This window comes from Phoenix dactylifera, chromosome 7, assembly GCF_051530095.1.
Source record: "Phoenix dactylifera cultivar Ajwa chromosome 7, Ajwa_hap1_PhDact_Kaust_v1.1, whole genome shotgun sequence".
Classification (NCBI taxonomy): Eukaryota; Viridiplantae; Streptophyta; class Magnoliopsida; order Arecales; family Arecaceae; genus Phoenix; species Phoenix dactylifera.
The window spans coordinates 2752950-2771319 of NC_143196.1; the positions used below are offsets into that span (position 1 = coordinate 2752950).

Below are 18370 nucleotides of genomic sequence, written 5' to 3' on the forward strand. Positions count from 1 at the left end.
TTCTATGTTTGTGGTAATAGCTGACAGCCAGTACTGCCTCCTAGGAAATAAGAAGGATCTTCTGATAAGGGCACTGGCTCCGGTTCATATTAGGTGTGCTTGGTGTTATTGGGCCAGAGGTGTAAGTCACCCACCAACTACAAAACTTGCATTTTTTCCAGAAAATGTGCATTGTATCTTGATGCCTTCCTAAACTATTACTAACGGTGACTCTAATCTTGTTTTCTGATGTGTGTGACACTGTATTACGAGCTTGCTTTGGGTTGGCAGCTGCATGTCCAGGTTATATGTAGATAGGTTACAGAGTATTGCAACCAGCTCCTGCTGTACTCGGCCATAAGTTTTCTGGAGATTCTCATGACCGATATGATAGGAAAATCAAATGATGCAAACATGAATAGGTCATATATTTCATGAACAAAAGGTTTCTAGCAAGGGATGCAATAGTGCAAAATATGCGCAGCAATCATGCAGATCATGGTGTTCGATATATTTTTCAGACTAAACCAGGAAAAAAACGGAAATCATCATATTTTTCATCTACATAACTTAAGGGAAGTTTTTTTACAGTGCAACACAGAATGCCCCATGAAAATGAGAACAGAGTAAAATTATTTCCTTGCATGCTCTGGCATATAGTATTTTTCTTTTATATTCTAATAAGAGCAGTGATTCCTATACTCCCATTTATTCTGGTGAACATATTACACAAGAAACAATAGGGTTTAATGACTTATACATATCATACATGGATACCATAATTACATCCAGCTTTGAGTCCAAATTCCAATAAAGTTTCACAGCTGACTGGTATAATATCTTTTTGGAGAACATTGGAGCAGATTCAAATCTCAGAATAGCTCATATGGGATATAAGCTTACGTCCTATAGCTGGAAGGTCTCACACCATCATAGCATAGAGAGGTTTACAGGGGGGGATAGAATGGAGAATTATCTACCCACTGACGTGGCGAAGCATCCAGCCATGCAAACTCCTGTTGTTCTCCTGGTCAAGCAGATGTATGACTTGCCCTCCAGCAGTGTCTAGCACATTTAGAAGAAAAAAGAAAGCTGCAAATTAAACTGCATTTAATGTATTCCATGCTTGCTTTTGCTGTGGTGAGAATTTGGTGGGCATCTTGGGGACGGGCAAACTTTTTCCTTTTTTTAATAAACAAAGAGATGAGAAGCATGAGTTGCATGTTCTTCTCGATGATCCTCTATTGATTGATGAAGAGTGAACAGGAAACTAGTCGACTTCCTCGCCTTCTGTTCCTTGGGTTTCAGGTGGTATTCTATTTTCTTGTGCATGCAGCAGGTAATCTTGTTCTTGGGTGGGTATGTTATGAGAAGCTCATCATCTTTTCTATAAGATTTGATGTAGCTCCTATATTTTCTTTTAGCCATATCTTAGGACAAGCAGTTTTGAGTTTGTTTTGCTCACAGAATGGTTTATCTGCCACCATTTTCTTAAAAAAGAATAACAGTGAATCTCTTAAACTGCATTTTAGATGCAAAACCAAATTCGCATGCGGATTACAACAGTTTCTACTTTCCATATCAAGTGTACCTACAGGGTAGAATAAACTGATTCCAACTATGCCATTTAAATGATGAACATACATCAGTGGTACTCACAGGCCATTGTATATATAGAGGTTTCAGCGCCCAAATGTTAAATGCAACATTTGTTGTGCATATTAGTTTGATCAGATAGAACGTCATTCTAGAGAATATTTGCCAAATATAATGTCACTTCCTCCTTTAGATCAAAAGAACTAGGCAGCATCAACAACTTAGATGTAAGATCAATGCCCCAACACAAAATATCAAAGACAGGGCGGGGACAAGATCAAAGACATCTCTCTTGTCGTCGTAAGATATATGCAAGGAAGAATGCAAACACCTAGGAAATTCATGGCAATTGAACACCTGAACTCAACTGTATATAATATCAGACTAATGTTGTTTATTCTATGTTGTTTCTTTATATTGTTTCAGTTAAGCAGTCATGCTTCTTATAACTGCTTTTTTAAAAATATTTCAATGTTCTTGAAAGGAAATGCCGGGATCTCCATATTTAAATTGTGCACAGAACTTTATCGTGGTTCTCTGTTTGGGATGAAGTTGTAGGCAATGCGACAGTTCGAGGCATGAGAAAGATTGGCTTATAGAGGTCAGCATCCGAGCGAAACAGATATTAGATTGCTGGATTCGGTATTGAGGGGATTCAAAGGTATGTGGGACTGCTACCCGTTTGATACCAACGGGGTGTGAGATGGGCTGGTTTTGATGTGGGATAGGAAGCAGAAGAACTGAGTTGGTTTTGATCAATTGGGGCGAGAGATATGGGAGCGTGCCGGATGCAGTGCCGGATGGGAATGTTGCCGAGTTCAGTGATGGAGACCAGGATCATAGCTGGGTTAGATGGGTGAAGGTCCCATTCCCTTCTCTCAACCTTTTCTTCTCCACTTTTCTCTTGCTTTATTTTTCCTTGTGGGTGAAGGTCATTTCCTTTACCCTATTTGACTCTCTATATTCTTAATGAAATGATGGTACATATGTATCCTCTCTCTCTCTCTCTCTCTCATAAGAGGATGAAACTAACATTTCGAATAACATCCTTATGCTACCTTTTAATAACATAAGACTACTAGCAGCTGATATGCATAATATGAAGGCAAACTGATTGCCTTGGTTATTAGGCCATTTTTTAAAAGCAAATCTAATAAAAAATACCCGTGATCCCAACTTATGGTCACTGTATGAGGTAAAACTATGTAAACAAGCAGATGGTATTGTAACTTTTTTTTTATTTTAAGTTTATAGCAAAACTATGTGAAAGCATGCCAGAACAAAAAAGCTCGTGTGAGCAATGGACATTCTTTTTTCCGGTCTTTAAAATCGAGAACTTAGTCGAAGAAAGTACCCGATGTTTAGGGTGGGAAGCGAGTCTGTTGTTAGGAAGGGTGGCGGTGACGAGGAGCTTGTCTGGGGTTGGCTTTGTGGTTCCCAGTGTGGGTGCTCGGTCAAAGCCATCGCACCATTACCCTCCATGAGCTGCTCAGAAACATTGCAGAAATCTGATGTCAGATCTTATAAACATAATTGTGTTGCAAAAGGAAGAACATCAACATGTAGGACCAGGTAAATGACAGCATACCCTCTTCTCCAGTATGCTGTTGTGCTCATGCAACGTCTTCGCCTGGTGTCAGAACTAATAGATAGTCAAATCGCATTTGGAAGACTAAAAGAATGGTAATTTCCAATGCTTTATCAAAATATTTACAACGTTGTCGCATAAGAAATCTTACATTCCAGATATTTTCATATATGCATATGCATAACAAACAATAAAATAATTTCAGAACACATTATACAATATTGATGAGGGCTTATTTTATGTCACATGTTGTGGTAATGGGAGAAATGTCATTGGCATCCATGATAGAGTTAGTTTGGGGACATGAAGGTCCATACTTCCCAGTCGGCCGATATGGATGTCAATTTGATTTGATCACAGAATTCCACGCAGTAGAATCTCCAGAAATCCGAAAAAGCAAATCATAAAACCTCCAAACAGATATTTAAATGTTGATATTGGAATCTGAAATTAGTGAAATTTAAATCATATAGTTTCATGTTTCCAACTCTCATGTCCCAGAGTTCTAGTCATAAAATTGAAATTATGAATGGTTTTCATGATTAAAATTCTTTTGAATTTTCTTCAGGGATTTAATTCTAGAGTTCTGATTCTAAGGCTCTAATTATAGAGTTTCTGGTTTCGAATCTCTTCCAAGTTTTAGGACGTCAACTTATGGCTCTAATGGACGCATGGATCCCAAAACCCTAAGACATATTAGAAGATAAGAATTGATGGTTTCAGGAAATGAAACCCTGGAGTCTGGAAGTCCCAGAAAGAGTTCAAAAAAAATTGATCAAGAGCTCTGTTAGCTGAGAATTTAACGAGTTTGTTTTACATAAGACTTACCAAGTTACTAGTTTCACGATCTAGAACCTTAAAACTGAAAAGAAAGAAAAAAAAACAATCTTCTAATGAAAACTTCACGGGTTCTGAGAGTTTCATATCTGTTACTCTGATTCTAAGGCTCTAATTATAGAGTTTCTGGTTTTAAATCTATTCAAGTTTTAGGACGTCAACTTATGGTTCTAATGGACGCATGGATCCCAAAACCCTAAGACATATTAGAAGATAAGAATTGATGGTTTCAGGAAATGAAACCCTGGAGTCTGTCCCAGAAAGAGTTCAAAAAAAATTGATCAAGAGCACTCTTAGCTGAGAACTTAATGAGTTTGTATTACATAAGACTTACCAAATTACTAGTTTCGCGATCTAGAACCTTAAAACTGAAAATAAAGAAAAAAAATCAATCTTCTAATGAGAACTTCATGGGTTTTGGGAGTTTCATATCTGTTACTCTGGGACTGAGCAGGCGACATCTCGGTCTTAATTGAGTTTTATGGTATAAAAGAGAAGTGAAGAAAGAGAGTACCAAACTCATTCCATGGACCTAGAAATCATTTGCAAAGATTGCAAGTCTCACACTTATTCTACAATACCACAAGATTTGAGAAAAGGAAACCCACAAATTCCACTAGTCTCACACATAAAATCAAATTAGATAAAAGAAGTGTCTCTCATTAAGCAAAAACAAAGAAGAGTTTCCCTCTTCTCCTTTAGATTTATATTCCAACTTACTCAAGTTAACTTTTCTATAACAGCTTAAGAAAATCCAAAAATAGCAAAATTGGAATTCCTGTTTAACTCCTGGTGGAAATGTAAAGGCCTCCTAATAAAACATTCTTAAAGAATTGAAAGGATTACATCCCCAACTTATGCATAAAATAGAAATTGTATACGTCAGCCCTACAAAAACTAAAGAAAATTCTAAACCATTATTGTTATATTTTGGAGAAGAAGATAGGCAAGGTTTATTCAAATTCTAAGTTACAAGGCCTGTTGGGTTGGTGATATCAAGATCAACGACGTGGCCCATTACCATGTCTCATGTTGGAAAGTTAATTGGGGTCATGTTGGTCTTTACCAATTAAGACTTATTCTGTCAAAATGAAATTGAAGGGCCATATAAGGAAGATGCTAGTACTAGTCTCAAACATGAAGAAGAAAGGGCCCTGTACAAAAGAATATCCTTTACTATTGGAGTTTAACATTTTGAGATCGAACAATCTATCAGTACCGTATCTCATTGATAACATAATCTCCCGTGTAAGAAGTCTCCAGTCTCCAGTCTCCACCGAAGTGGACTTTTGGTCATAGAAAAGGGCCAACAACCCTTTCTTTTGTTTAACATTAGACGATTCTATTTAATGGAGTCAAAAGCCCCTTAAGGAAGGAAATTCCACTGGAGTTTCCTTTTTTCTTTTTAAACATACATGAATATACGGTGTAAAATGAGGATTCACACCTGCTGTCAAATTCAAAGGCTTACTGCAAAATAAAAAGAGCAAGTCATTTGTCATGTTTTCCAAGGTTTAAAATGCCAATATATATGAAATCGTATCTTTTGAAGATTTGTTGCCTGTACAACAAGTCACTCAAAATATATAGTTTAATATATTCATTTTTGGGACAATATGATGGTAGGCAACAACTCTTGATAACATGTTTTTCTTTTCTTTTGTATCTAGCAATTTTGACTTTATAGACTGCATCAAGAAGTCTAGCATGAGAACTTATGGGAGCATGCGTTTAATTCCATATTGACTATACACTTGATAGATCTTGGGCACTTATAAAAGGCCAAAGAACCCAAATAATACTTTCTAGTTAGCATTTTGGATGAGATCTTAAGTTGCTACAAATGGTATCAGAGCGCAGCTTATTGTACATCACAATGTTTGTTAGTCATGTGGGGTTTTTACTAGAGGATACCAGCATTGAGGAGAACACGATAAGATCGAGAAGGATTCAGTCCATGCATGGGCCTCCCTTATTCGAGTAGGAGCTAATCGTGATGAGAGCATCACGAGATTGGATAGTAGAGATTATCATAGTTTCACATTGATTAATAAAAAAGGGGTCATATGAGTTTATTAGATTGGGCCAATCCTTTTTCTAACACCTTAAGCTTTTGGACTTTGAGTTTGGGACAAATGGTATCAGAGCAGATCTGTCCTTGACTTATGTGAATTAGGAGATAGTGTAGCGCGGGCTCGGTTGAACTGTCCGCGAGCTGATCATGATATTTATGATTAGATTTGTGGTACTTATTGAATTTGAATAGATTTGGGCCCTTAGCTTGGTAAGGATGCTAGGGCTTAAATGAGAGAGCATGTGAGGACATATGTGGGCATGTCTTCAGTCCAACATCAATTATGTACTAGGTAGATCTTAGGTGCTTATATAGGATCAAGAAATCTAAATAACACCTTCAAGCTAGCTCTTTTGGGTGAGGTTTTAGGTTGTTACTTCAGCATTCTTCATTTTTTTTATTTTTAAATTCCGCAATGGCATTATTGAATTAAGTATGTACAAATCCTCTTTTTACAATATGTATGCATCGTAAGCATCTCCATAGTTGTGTGTGCTATTTATATATACATGCATGAGTCTAGGTATATATGCATTTATACACATACACATATATATAGATACAAACACACACATGGTCGGTGGAACCATCCCGAACTGCCCGATTTAGGACATCCTAAGCCGTACCGGCAGTGGATCGAAATGATTTTGGTAACGAAATCAAGATTGAGGAGGGAGAGGGAGAGGGAGAAGAAAAAAGAGAAAAATAAAAAGAGAGCAGGGGAGGGAGGGAGAGAAAGGGAGAGAGAGAGAGAGAGGAAGGAAGAGAGAGGCCGGCCGGAGAGCCGCAGAGGTGGGGCTCTGCCTCCTCAAAGCGGCGGCTCCCCGACGATCCGCTGGCTCTCCGCCGGCCTTCCACGGCCTCCCCCTTCTCTTTTTTTTTTCTTTCTCCAGTTCTCCCTCTCCCCCACCTCCACTATGTCGGGTATTGGGCCGACAAGGTACGGTGTAGGGCCGTATCGACCCGTGCCACCGGGCAACTGGTCCGAGGTCTGGTACCGGCACAACAGATGTTGGACACACACATACATGTAGATATATACATATTTTTTCCAACATTTTAATGTGACCTTGCCATGATAATAGATGCAGTTAATAGAAGTGGGTCTAGGTTCTTTATTTGCCTCTAATTTGTCAAGCGACTAAAAAGATAAAGAAGAAAGAAATAGAGGAAAATGAAATTCATTGCTTGATCAATATAAATAATACAATGCAAAATATATAGCACATTCTTTTGTCACCTAAACCTCAAGTGGAAGCAAGACTTAGCCTGCTCCTTTAGAGATAGCAAGATCTCCACCATGTTTAACTTCTACTGTATGGGTCACCAGACATCTATCACAAGTAGGTTGAACCTCCACTCTATGGGTTAATCGGACTTCATATATGAGCAAGTAGAACCTCTATTTTCTGGGTTCCTTGACCTTCATGCATGAGTAGATTAAACCTTTATTTTAATAACTTTAATCATATTAGACCGTGAATTGGAATGATCTAAAAAATTAAAACTTTTTAAATTCAATCTATGCATGTCTTCGATGTGTATATCATGATCAACAAAAAAAATTCTGAAATTTTACTCAAAGAAGAGGATTCTACATTTAAATATCCTAGCAAATATTTTAGCATACTAGCATAATGGACATATTCGTTTTTACATCCATACGATGTATAGGTTAGAGATAATCAAAGATATAATTTTATTTATAAGTACTCCTGCAAATGTAGATTAGAAGCAGCAATGTAGATCTTTGATTTAAAACCATTAAATCTTTCATCGAAGATTTACCTTTAAATGTGTAGGACCGATCAATTTAAATTCTCTAATAACTTTAAAAAAAAATTAATATATTTTCTTTTGTATTGCATAGAGATTTGTTCCTATACTCTTTCACCTTCCATATTGACTAAAATCTCATAAACCTGACTATATTTACTGAAGGCATACCTAATCAATGTTGTAGATAGTAGTGAAAAATAAGATGACTTGCTAGACCATTTCAAAATTGTCAGCGATGAATCTCGAAACAAGACCTAACAAACTGTATGGGTCAGGTTTGCCGGTGACCACATTCAAACAAATGACAACTAATGTAACACACATAAAAGATTGTATTTTGTACAAATATGATTGTGTCAAAATGTACAGTTGATTATTACATATTACATGTTGGTAAATAATAAATACCAATGATCGGATGCCAGAAAATGGAAATGGTAAAACAAAATATAACTTAAACCAAAAAATTGCATGAAAGATATGATAATAGGTGAAACTACTTAAGAGTATCTTTTCTTTGGATCTTGGAAAAAAAAAATAAACTGCTGAAATTCTTTAGAAAAGCAAGGCACCAATTATGAAGAGCATCCGTTCTGTTTATGAATATTAGCATTATAATACTATGCAAGAACATTTAATATGATGAAGGAAAGTAAACTTGAACTGTCGTACGGAGAAAATAGTGCAAGCACTGTATAACCAAATCAAATAGCATAATGAAACGTCCAAGTTTTAAGAACTTGCATGATAAGCACCATCCTCATTGTTAAGGTAAGCATATTGGTTTAGATTGCCAGTTTGTGTTGGCAGATCGTGACCAGGTGAATTTTAATTATTCTGAAAACCCGGAGGAATAGTTTAGAGACATGATGAAGCTGCAATGTAAAATTCTATGAAACCAAAATCATCTAAAAGATATCTAACAAAGGTAGTGGAGCTTGCCTTTCTCTGAAGCTCAGCAATTGAATCAAATAGAAGCTGGTTCTGCAAAATAAGATAAAATAAAAGAAGAAGATCTAATAGCATTGACAACACGTATTCATCAAGTAAAATCATTAAAAGGCATTCTCCTACTGGCAGAGACATGAAATGCATGCATGGAAATCTTAAAGGTTCTGGCATCCACAGCCATGGTAGCAACTGAGAAATAAAGGATGAAAGGGAAGGAAGCAGTATTTATTGGAAATTTTGGATGGCTGTTACAATAAGATTAGTAAAATGAGAAAGATTAATTCACCCTTCTGGATCTTATATGTCTCAAAGCATTATCAAGCTGTAGCTCCAGTTGTTGAAGCTCTTTAAATGTCAAGGATTCAAGTTGTTCTCCCATGAGATGCCTGAACATATCACAATATGGAAACCCATGTCAGATGTTTGTACTACTGGTAACAGTGTTTGATGATCACCATCACCATACCTCTGACTTTTTTGTAGAGCCTCAGCCTTATACCTTAGTTCACCATAATCATGGCGCCATCTTCCCTGTTTAGCATATCCACGATGATGTTAGATATCTTGCAAATTTGGTGGTTCTAAAGGAGTGAAGCATTAAGATAAAGTATTCCAGTCCACTCAATTTATTTCTCTTACCTCTGACTCAGGATCTGCTTCCACAAGGGCTTTTTCCGCATATGAATAACGCTGGTAGCGTTCAAGAATATTTTCCATGCTGTTAGGGGGGAAAAAATCAGCTCTTGGCTTCTATTTCTATTATCTGACTACAGATTTGAAGATGTGGATTCAGTTCATCTAAGTGTCTGAAAATTCTTAGTCATTTCTTCCATAGATGCATTATACATATCATTTCTTAACAAGGTTGGCATTTAAAATGCACCCATGAAAAAAACTCCAATCATCAAAGATTTAACATTGTTGTTAAACTTATCCAAATGTACCAAGGTAGCAAGAAAAAAGAATAACAATATAAATTAAGTTTAAACATGGAATAGCCTCAGAGACATAAGCTGGTTATGCTTCCTTTCTAATGGTTCTCCATGATGATATCAGACAAACAAACTTGCCCAAGAATTTACAAACAAATACTAAGTTCAATACTTGATAGAGGAACAACTTGTTTGTATTCTTCATTCCATCATGAATTAATATCTATGTTGTTTCTATCTTCATTATGTTGCAGTGGTGGAGCAAGAAAATAAAGACAACGGAAGTTGAATAAAGATGCACCATAATAGAAAATTAAAGTTATAGTGCTTCTTGCTCGGTAAAGTGAAAACAATAGCTTACGTATGTGTCTATACTTACTGTTAAGATATATGCTATTTGATGTAACGTCCATATATATAATTATTGTAGAAAGTCAGCATACACTTTTTCCATGAATAACACATTATGAGAGCAACCTCTCAAGTATATAGAAGAGAAGGAACAATTTGCGGACCGGAAATCAAGCCCTTGTGTAATGTCATACTGATCTAATAAATCAAACATATAACAAGCACAACAAATATTCCTCAATCAGTTACATATGGACCTTAAAAGTTCAGATATAGATAAATGACACAGGCAAGCCAATAAAGAAAAACTTCCAGCAAAAAAAAGAGAGAAAAAACAAAAGATCTTTAAATTTATCTTACCGCATAGGACCCTGGACAATCCAAGAAAGACGATATCCACATAACATCTCCCAGCAACACACCAACGCTAGGTGCCTTACAAGAAAAAGAAGATCTACAAGGAAGAGCCTCCTTAAATCTTCATTGTACATATTCGTACTATAATTTTCTGTCACTTTGTCCTTAGTTCTTGCAACTGCAACAACTCCTCTAAAATATTAATAATTTACTTTATCTAGAAACAGATCTATCTTAACATTCTCATTTCTTTTAGTTGAACTTATTTTCACGTACTTTTTTGTTGCCCAACATTCTGAGGCACACAACATGACAGGCCTTATTGTTGCTTTACAAATTTTTCCTTCAGCTTCATGGCATTCACTTATCACATAATAATCAAGATACACCGTTTCACTTCATCCGACAAACTCTAGGTCATTACTATATCTTTATCCATCTGTCCATTTTTCTGTATAATAGATCCTAAGTAACAAAAATGGTCATTTTGAGGTATCTTTTGGTCATCAATTCCAAATGGTATCATATTTTCATTTCTACTCTTACCAAATTTATATTCCATATACTCTATCTATGTTCTATTAATTTTTAAGATCTAATCCTCTAGAGTTTTCTTCATAAATTCAATAGAGTGTTTAAGCTAATTCTCCTTGGTGAATACGATATAGTTTGGAAATGATATACACTATGGTACATCTTCTTGAATACTTGTAGTTAGTTCATCCATAATTCTTGCAAAATATAAGGATAAAATGCACATAAGTTTATTATATGGATTTGGATATTGTGCTTCAATGACATTGAGATTAATTTTTTTAGGGAAAATTAATGGCTAGTCCGTCCTTGGACCAGACATTAACTTTTGCTTCCCGTGGACCGGTTTTATAACAACCGGTCTAGAGGGATTTCGATATTTAACTATTTTCATCCACAGAGAAAAATACCCCTCGCTCGTCCACTCTTTCCCAATTTCCATCCCTGAGTTCGACTCCTTTTCCCATCGGCAATTTGTTCTCATCATCGGACGAGATAACTGTTCTTCTCTATTTTCTCCTCAGACAAAGTCGGCCACCAGCATCCCTATTTTCTCTTTTTTTTCCACCGTTAATCCATTTCTGTCATCGGAAGAGAAAACCCTTCTGCTCTCCTACTCTTCCCATTCTTCCCTAGTTTTCCACCCCATTCTTCCCTAGTTTCCCACCCTTATCAGCCGAAGTATCTTTCCGACATTGGCTTCAACTTTCTTCTCCTGCAATCCCTAGTTTTCCACCCCAATTTTTTGAGTTCGACTCTATTTTCCCACCATTATTTCGACTGAGAATTGGGACTCTACGACATTCCATCGACGGCTCTTTCAGAAGATTTCACTAATGCTTCTGACTTCGCTCGACTCAATGGCAGCCGAAGCTTCACTCAACATAACTTTCCAAACCGTCCCTGAGTCGTCTTTGGAGCCCTTCACCAGGTATGTCAACCGTTATAGCATAATTTCTCTAATTTTATATCAAACACCAAATTGTTATACAATATTCTAGGTCATTTGTTTTAAAAGTATAAGAATGGTCAGAATTTGAGAAAATAATAAATAAAGAGGTTGAGATATCACATTTGACATATTTATTATGAAAAAATCATGATAATTCTTCATTGATAGCTATTTAGTGCTATTTCTGTTCTTTATTAGAGTTATAAAGATCATTCATTAACGCATGATGTTTTTCTCAAATATGTATTTCTAATTTTGAAATGATATTATTGAAAATTATTGTTTGAAATTTGTGATGTAGACATCTAAGATGGCTCCAATTCAAAGGAGAGGCAAAGCACCTTTTGTTGGCCCAAAAAATATGGTCAATGGAAGGTGCTACTTCAGTCACTTCGTCCATTTTACCGTCACCCTTATCGAGTTTATGTCTTAGGAGCAGAAGGAAAGGGTGACGACACTCCGTTTGAACATATACTAGCTTTTCCATATATCAAGCAGAGTAGATCAGCCCTAGACACATTACTTTTCTTCTGGAAAGACGAAGAGAAGGGTTTTTGGTTTGGTAAGGTGTTAGTGCATCTTGTAGGGAGCGATTTTGCACTCATCTTAGTTTGAGTGCTACGAGCAATGAAGTCGAACTGCATAGGGAGAGGAGGGTTAAGTCTGACCTCATCATCCGATTTTTTGAGGGTGACCACTAAAAGACTGATAAAAATGCAGTAAAAAATAAATTATAATATCTTGTTGGAAAGAGTGGACGCTCAAGATGTAGAAGATTTCACCAACTTATGGGTTCTATATTTCTTTGTGACTATCCTCTTTCCAACCATACACTACTATATTCCTAAGGCATTATGTTCATATCTTGATGATTTAGACCGCTTAGGTTTATATAGTTAGGGTCTTGCCATTTTCACTTTTCTTCGCTAGCAAATAACTAGTCTAGCCAAGAGTATGAGGATAAGAAACATCACCGGCAAGGGATCTACTAGGTATATGAATGGCTGCACGGTCGCTCTGGTGGTAAGCATTTTAATGTTTCTTTGTAATTTTATTTTTGATATATATATTGACTTTAAATGTGATGCTTACATTGGTTTTTGGCAGCATAGGTTGTTGAGCATGCGAACAACCTTCTGAAAAGCCACCAGCCACCATTCATGTATCCACATCTCTTGCATTGGAGCAACGCCTCATTTCCTCACAAGGTGGACGTGATCGCCGAAGTTATGAAGAACTTAAAAAATTTAGGTTTGAATGTTCATTTCTAACATCACAACTATTTTAACTCGATGCAAAACTTAAGTTTTTGCTTGCATCAGATGATCGAAAAGCTAGAGCTTAGAGAGGAGTTGCGCCTTCCCTCGTGAGAAAGGCCACAAGTGCAGGCTCCGATAGAGATACCGATAGATGAGATATTGCAAAAGGGTGTGCAGGAGATAACTCAGGTCTCTACATACTCTTACTTCTATTTGGCACATTTACAACCACTTGGCATGCACATATCATGTCTCTGCACATCATTAGTTCTTGGTAACATATACTTACAACTACTTGGAACCCACCCATTTCTATTTGGTATGCACCTTTCACTTGCTGGCATATAGTTAACTCCATATAACACACATCTATCATGACTGTGTACATCACTAGTTCTTCGTATAAGCACACACTTACAACCACTTGGCACACACCTATTTTCATTTGGCACACAGTTAAACACTACTACAGTTAAACCTGTAGTAGTTAGTTATTTCTGATAGACACTACTACAAGGTTTATCATCTCAGTACTGGATCCCATACCGGTACCAAATTAGCATTGTATTGGTATGATACAATACAGAATTTTTTCAGTATACCGAGTATTGGTATGCCACCTATAACGGGTACTCATATTGAACCAGTACAATATGGTATACCTTATACCATCTAGTTCGGACCGGTACAGCAAATAATATACGATTGTATATGAATAAAATATATTATTTTCTAAATTATATTGGGTTAATTGATAGATAGAATGCCTCGCATGCTTATAGGGTCAATTTCTATAAGTATGCGACTACTGTTCACACCCTCATATTGTGAATTTACGGTCGGAGACGTGACACAAGTGGAGTGCAGAACAACAAGCAAAGCGAGCGGTTACATGAATCCCTTAGCAGTGATTAGATGTCTCAAATAACAAGAAAACTTTAGGCAAAGACTATCCCTTGAAGGAAAATAAATGATGAAATATACGAAAGGGATATGAGCAGAGAAAACATGTAGGAATATGCCAAAACTATATTAAGGTTGGGGGAAGAATAAAAATTAAGTGGCACAATTGGACAATTAGATGTGTCAATAGTTGCTCACAGATGAAAAGAAATAATAGTTCTGGGCCGTCAGTTTCAGTTCTGAGCAAATGAACAGATTTAAACATATAGGAATTATTGTATTAGTAACATAGAAGAGTATGCTTTCAGTTAGGAAGAAGAAAAAGAATGGAGAGAACTAATCTAACATAGGGTTTGATGAGAACATGAGAGAGAGAACATATGAAAAGATGATCACCAATAAACAACATCTAATTGAAGAAAGGGTTCTCATAGTTCTAATACCAACAAAGTAACTCCAGACGGGATATCAAGGATTATCTTTAAAGAGAGATCATGGAGGGGTTGGCTGGAACATTACAAGTGGCCTTCATTTTGCCTGCTATTATACTACGGAAAATTAGGGGTCTCGGTTCACTATTATAGTTCACAAGTATACCAATAATGGTCATAGCATACACCGATACATAAAAACACATTTTCTCATGATATGATGCCCTAAATGGAATCAGTCTCTCAAATTCTAAATGTCATGGTCGTTGTCACCTTATGAGGCTACAGTCCCATGCATGAAAACATGCCTCACGAACTGTGCTGTTGTTGTAGCGCGATGCTGTCACCTAAATTTATGAGTTCCAAGCAATATAAGTCGAGTCCCATGCATTACAAATAACTCAGTTACTATGTGCTGTAATGCAGCTACTATAGATGCTCCTTCCCATTTTTTTTAGATAATTACAAATGCTTTAATAACTCAAAAAGTCACTCACATGCGTGTAGTATTATCATTGTCCCCTTTTAATTAGCATCGTGAAATTAATGTGCCTCGTAATGAAGCAAAGTGAACGGTGAAAGTGAATTTTTCTGAGTTACCATCGCATTGCTCTGAGTGAATGGCAGGCTCCATAGAAATTACATTCCAGATGCTCAAACGATCTGTATAAAGTCATTTATCATTGGTGAGCATCATTAATTATGCTTGTGATGCCAATCTATCAAATGTATGGATTGTTGTTTTGACATATCCTATGAGAAGATTTCCCTTTATATAATACTTTGATAAAAAATTCCTGTCTTGTTCAATGCTTTCTGTAACAGTGGCAATGATTTCTTGCAAAGGGAAACTTATAAAAACATCCATATTTAAAGTACATCCAAAGATTCAACTCCAATTTTTTGGCAACCCTTTGAATACTTGTGCTACTGGCTTAGTTCAAAAATTGCTGCTACTATTGTGAATTTATAGACTATGATAGGCTTTGTGCTTCTCCACCAGTCATAAAACCGCATGGAACATATCACATCTACTTTGAGGTTCATAGGGTGAGTTCTAACACATTTTCCTGAATAGATAATTATAATCCAGCTTTGTATTTTCCTAAAGGCACTTCATCATCATAAAAAAATATTATACCACTCTCGTAGCCAACTTAGATTTTTCCTCGGACATACTGATATCCTCTTCCACGTTGAAGATTCATATCCAATGAAATTACATGCCCAAGTAAGAAACCTGCTGACACCCGTAGACCTCAGATATCTTTCTGACTTTCTCAGATTGCTACTCAATCTTGAGCTTATGCTTGTTGAATAAATGATGACATAACCCCATCCAATTTACAAAATGAATCAAGAACTAATTGATGGTTTGTGCATTCTCATTCATCCAGTTTGTCTGCTACTATTGACATCATATGTAACAAGATCCTTGATATCATGATGCAAGGTATCTTAAAGATGATGTAACACTTGTTCTTCAGCCTCGAGAAATATCATCTTTCATCTAATCAAAGATACAACTCGAAACGTTGTCCTGATATCCAGGCTTACCATTCAAAAAATATGGCATGGCCAGAATATGAGTTCCCTAAGCCAGCCCTCCACCCATGATCATCATCATCCCCATCAATGCTTCTAGTTATCCAATGGGCTGATACCATGACTTTACTAACAAAGAGAAAAGGAGCCATAGTTTAGGGATCATGCTTTTGGGGGTACATTCCAACCATCCCTCGCCCCCTTTTTGTATTCTAGCAACGGCAAGTTAATGAGATTCCTCATGCTTTGCAAATGGCGAACTATCATCATCTCTCAGTTACTCAAGACACCTACGTCATCAGTAAGATACCTGGATCAGCTGAAGACTTGTCAAGAAAGGCATACTCTAAACCATGACATCTTAAATTACTAATATGCAAAAGCTAAGCTGCTAAGGTTTCACGAGCACTTAGAGATCCAGCTAGAAGAAACATTTATGTGAGGATGTTTGCTACTGTTCCCGGTTATGGTGATAGTCACACTTATGGTGCTCTAAATCTTCAGAAATAGGACAGACAGTCAAAGTTTCGGATACATTTTATTAAGCTGAATTTACCCTTGTCGATCTACCTAGCACCACAAAGAGCTTCAGTTCAGGAATTGATTCCGTAGCCATTGCCACAGTCGTTTCAACAGTAAAAGACTGGATACATGAATCCAAAAACTGGAAGATGTATCTGAAGTTGCCGCTCCGAGGATTTCATTCGGAGTAAAGTAGTGCGCTCTGAAGATGCCAAAAACTAATTTCCTGAGCGAGCAGGTATCAGGAAATGAAGCCCCCAACTGAATCAGTGGATCTGAACTGGAGATCAGAGGCAAATTGATGAAGGAAAAGCACAATAATATAGGGTACTAGCCAGGGTAGAATTAAGAAGATTGCCCCCAACTGAATCAGTGGATCTGAACTGGAGATCAGAGGCAAATTGATGAAGGAAAAACACAAGAATTAAGAAGATTCAAAGAAACACTCCTTGGTCGCAGATGCACCAGTAAATCTGGACCACAGTCACGAACTGAAAAGCCTATCCAAAAGGATAATTCTACGACCGTATCCCCCCACCTTTAACCCTAACATTTTTCGGGCTGTAAATCAAAGCCAACCAAACCATTAAACCACTCTTATAGGGGTATGGATAAGAAAGCATACCTCGATCATCATATCCAAATGTCAAACGAAAGATCGGTCACAATCTCAAAACCTGGAAACTGAAAATCTAGGACAGAAATAGTAAGTTCTGCAGCCTTATCAAAGTATTCACCTAGTATGAGCAGCGCGAATCGAGCGGCCTCTCTCTCGCTCGGAACTGCACCAGCGCCAGCTACCCGTGCTAAAGTGAGAGCCTAGAAGCGACCTACGCTAGATTACTAAAAATATTCATTAGCTATCCATTCAAAAACTCGATTGGTACTTTCCGAAATTAGGAAACAAAACGGAAGCCAATAGAAATTGGAGAATCGAAGCACCCATCACTAGCAACGCGAAGGAACAATAAAAAATAAAAACAAAAATAAAAATGAAAATAATAAATCAAGTTTTCCTGCACCTAGAAAGGATTTTTCGTATGCCGCTGCCAATTTTCCTCCAACGGCTCAATTTCCAACGCAGTGTCTTTTTTTGGTCCGAAGAAGCAATGAGACCCACTTTTCTCCCCATTTCTCCCCTCGCTTTTCCCTTTAATCGTGTAGGAAGATCAAATGCGATAGAAACTAATTGGTTCCTTAAAGCGCTTCAGATTTCACTCCTAAAAGAAACAACACCTTTCGCTAATCATCATTATTTCCCCTCCACTATTTCGCCTCCTATTTTTCTCATCCTTAAATCTAAAACATCACGAACGAGAAGCAAGCATATCGAAGCAATACTACCACCCAAGATCAAATAGATAGCAAGAACAAACAACGATAGAATAGGAGAGAGAAAAAAAAAAAAAAAGAACCCGGGGGACGATCGGGGGTGGGGCGTACCCGGAGTTGGTGGAGTATTCGTAGAGCTTGCCCTTGGTGGAGAAGACGATGAGGGCGACCTCGACATCGCAGAGCACCGAGATCTCGTGCGCCTTCTTCAGCAGCCCCGACCGCCGCTTAGAGAACGTCACCTGCCGGTTTATCTTGTTCTCGATCCTCTTCAGCTGCACCCTCCCTCTCCCCATCCTTCCTTCTCTTCTGCGATCGATCGCTAGTGAGAATAGAATCCAATACAAAAAGAAAGAGGAAACGGAAGAGGGAGAAGCATTCGCCTTTTTTCGTTGCTGCTCCGAGGAGGGCGGGTCAGATCGGGGGGAACAGCGGTTTCGACAAACCG

The 18370-nt window shown here is 37.3% G+C and overlaps 1 protein-coding gene across 3 annotated transcripts; it reads right to left on the reverse strand.

Moving 5' to 3' along the window:
- Window positions 1–595: 595 nt before the first annotated feature.
- LOC103722307 (agamous-like MADS-box protein AP1) lies at window positions 596–18370 on the reverse strand. Of its 3 annotated transcripts, none has more exons than XM_089924161.1 (9): window positions 18306–18370; window positions 18034–18231; window positions 9444–9522; window positions 9271–9335; window positions 9091–9190; window positions 8796–8837; window positions 3164–3205; window positions 2913–3060; window positions 596–1044 (listed from the first exon to the last, which is right to left on the reverse strand). In XM_089924161.1, the coding sequence occupies exons 2-9, from the start codon at window positions 18216–18218 to the stop codon at window positions 956–958; spliced, it is 750 nt and encodes a 249-aa protein (XP_089780287.1). In that variant the 5' UTR covers window positions 18219–18231; window positions 18306–18370; the 3' UTR covers window positions 596–955. The 3 variants fall into 3 exon arrangements, with proteins under 3 accessions (XP_089780287.1, XP_008811039.3, XP_008811038.4); XM_008812817.6 differs by having other exon boundaries at window positions 2930–3060; window positions 18306–18369; XM_008812816.6 differs by having other exon boundaries at window positions 2930–3060; window positions 18034–18351.

What these genes read in the sequence shown, in the direction of transcription:
- LOC103722307 (XM_089924161.1), bottom strand. Translation starts at nt 18,218, where the DNA reads ATGGGGAGAGGGAGGGTGCAGCTGAAGAGGATCGAGAACAAGATAAAC. An exon ending in GCTCTACAAAAAAGTCAGAG is followed by an intron (nt 9,191 to 9,270) that starts GTATGGTGATGG and finishes TGATATGTTCAG; the next exon opens with GCATCTCATGGGAGAACAAC. An exon ending in TTGCTGAGCTTCAGAGAAAG is followed by an intron (nt 3,206 to 8,795) that starts GCAAGCTCCACT and finishes TTCTGACACCAG; the next exon opens with GCGAAGACGTTGCATGAGCA.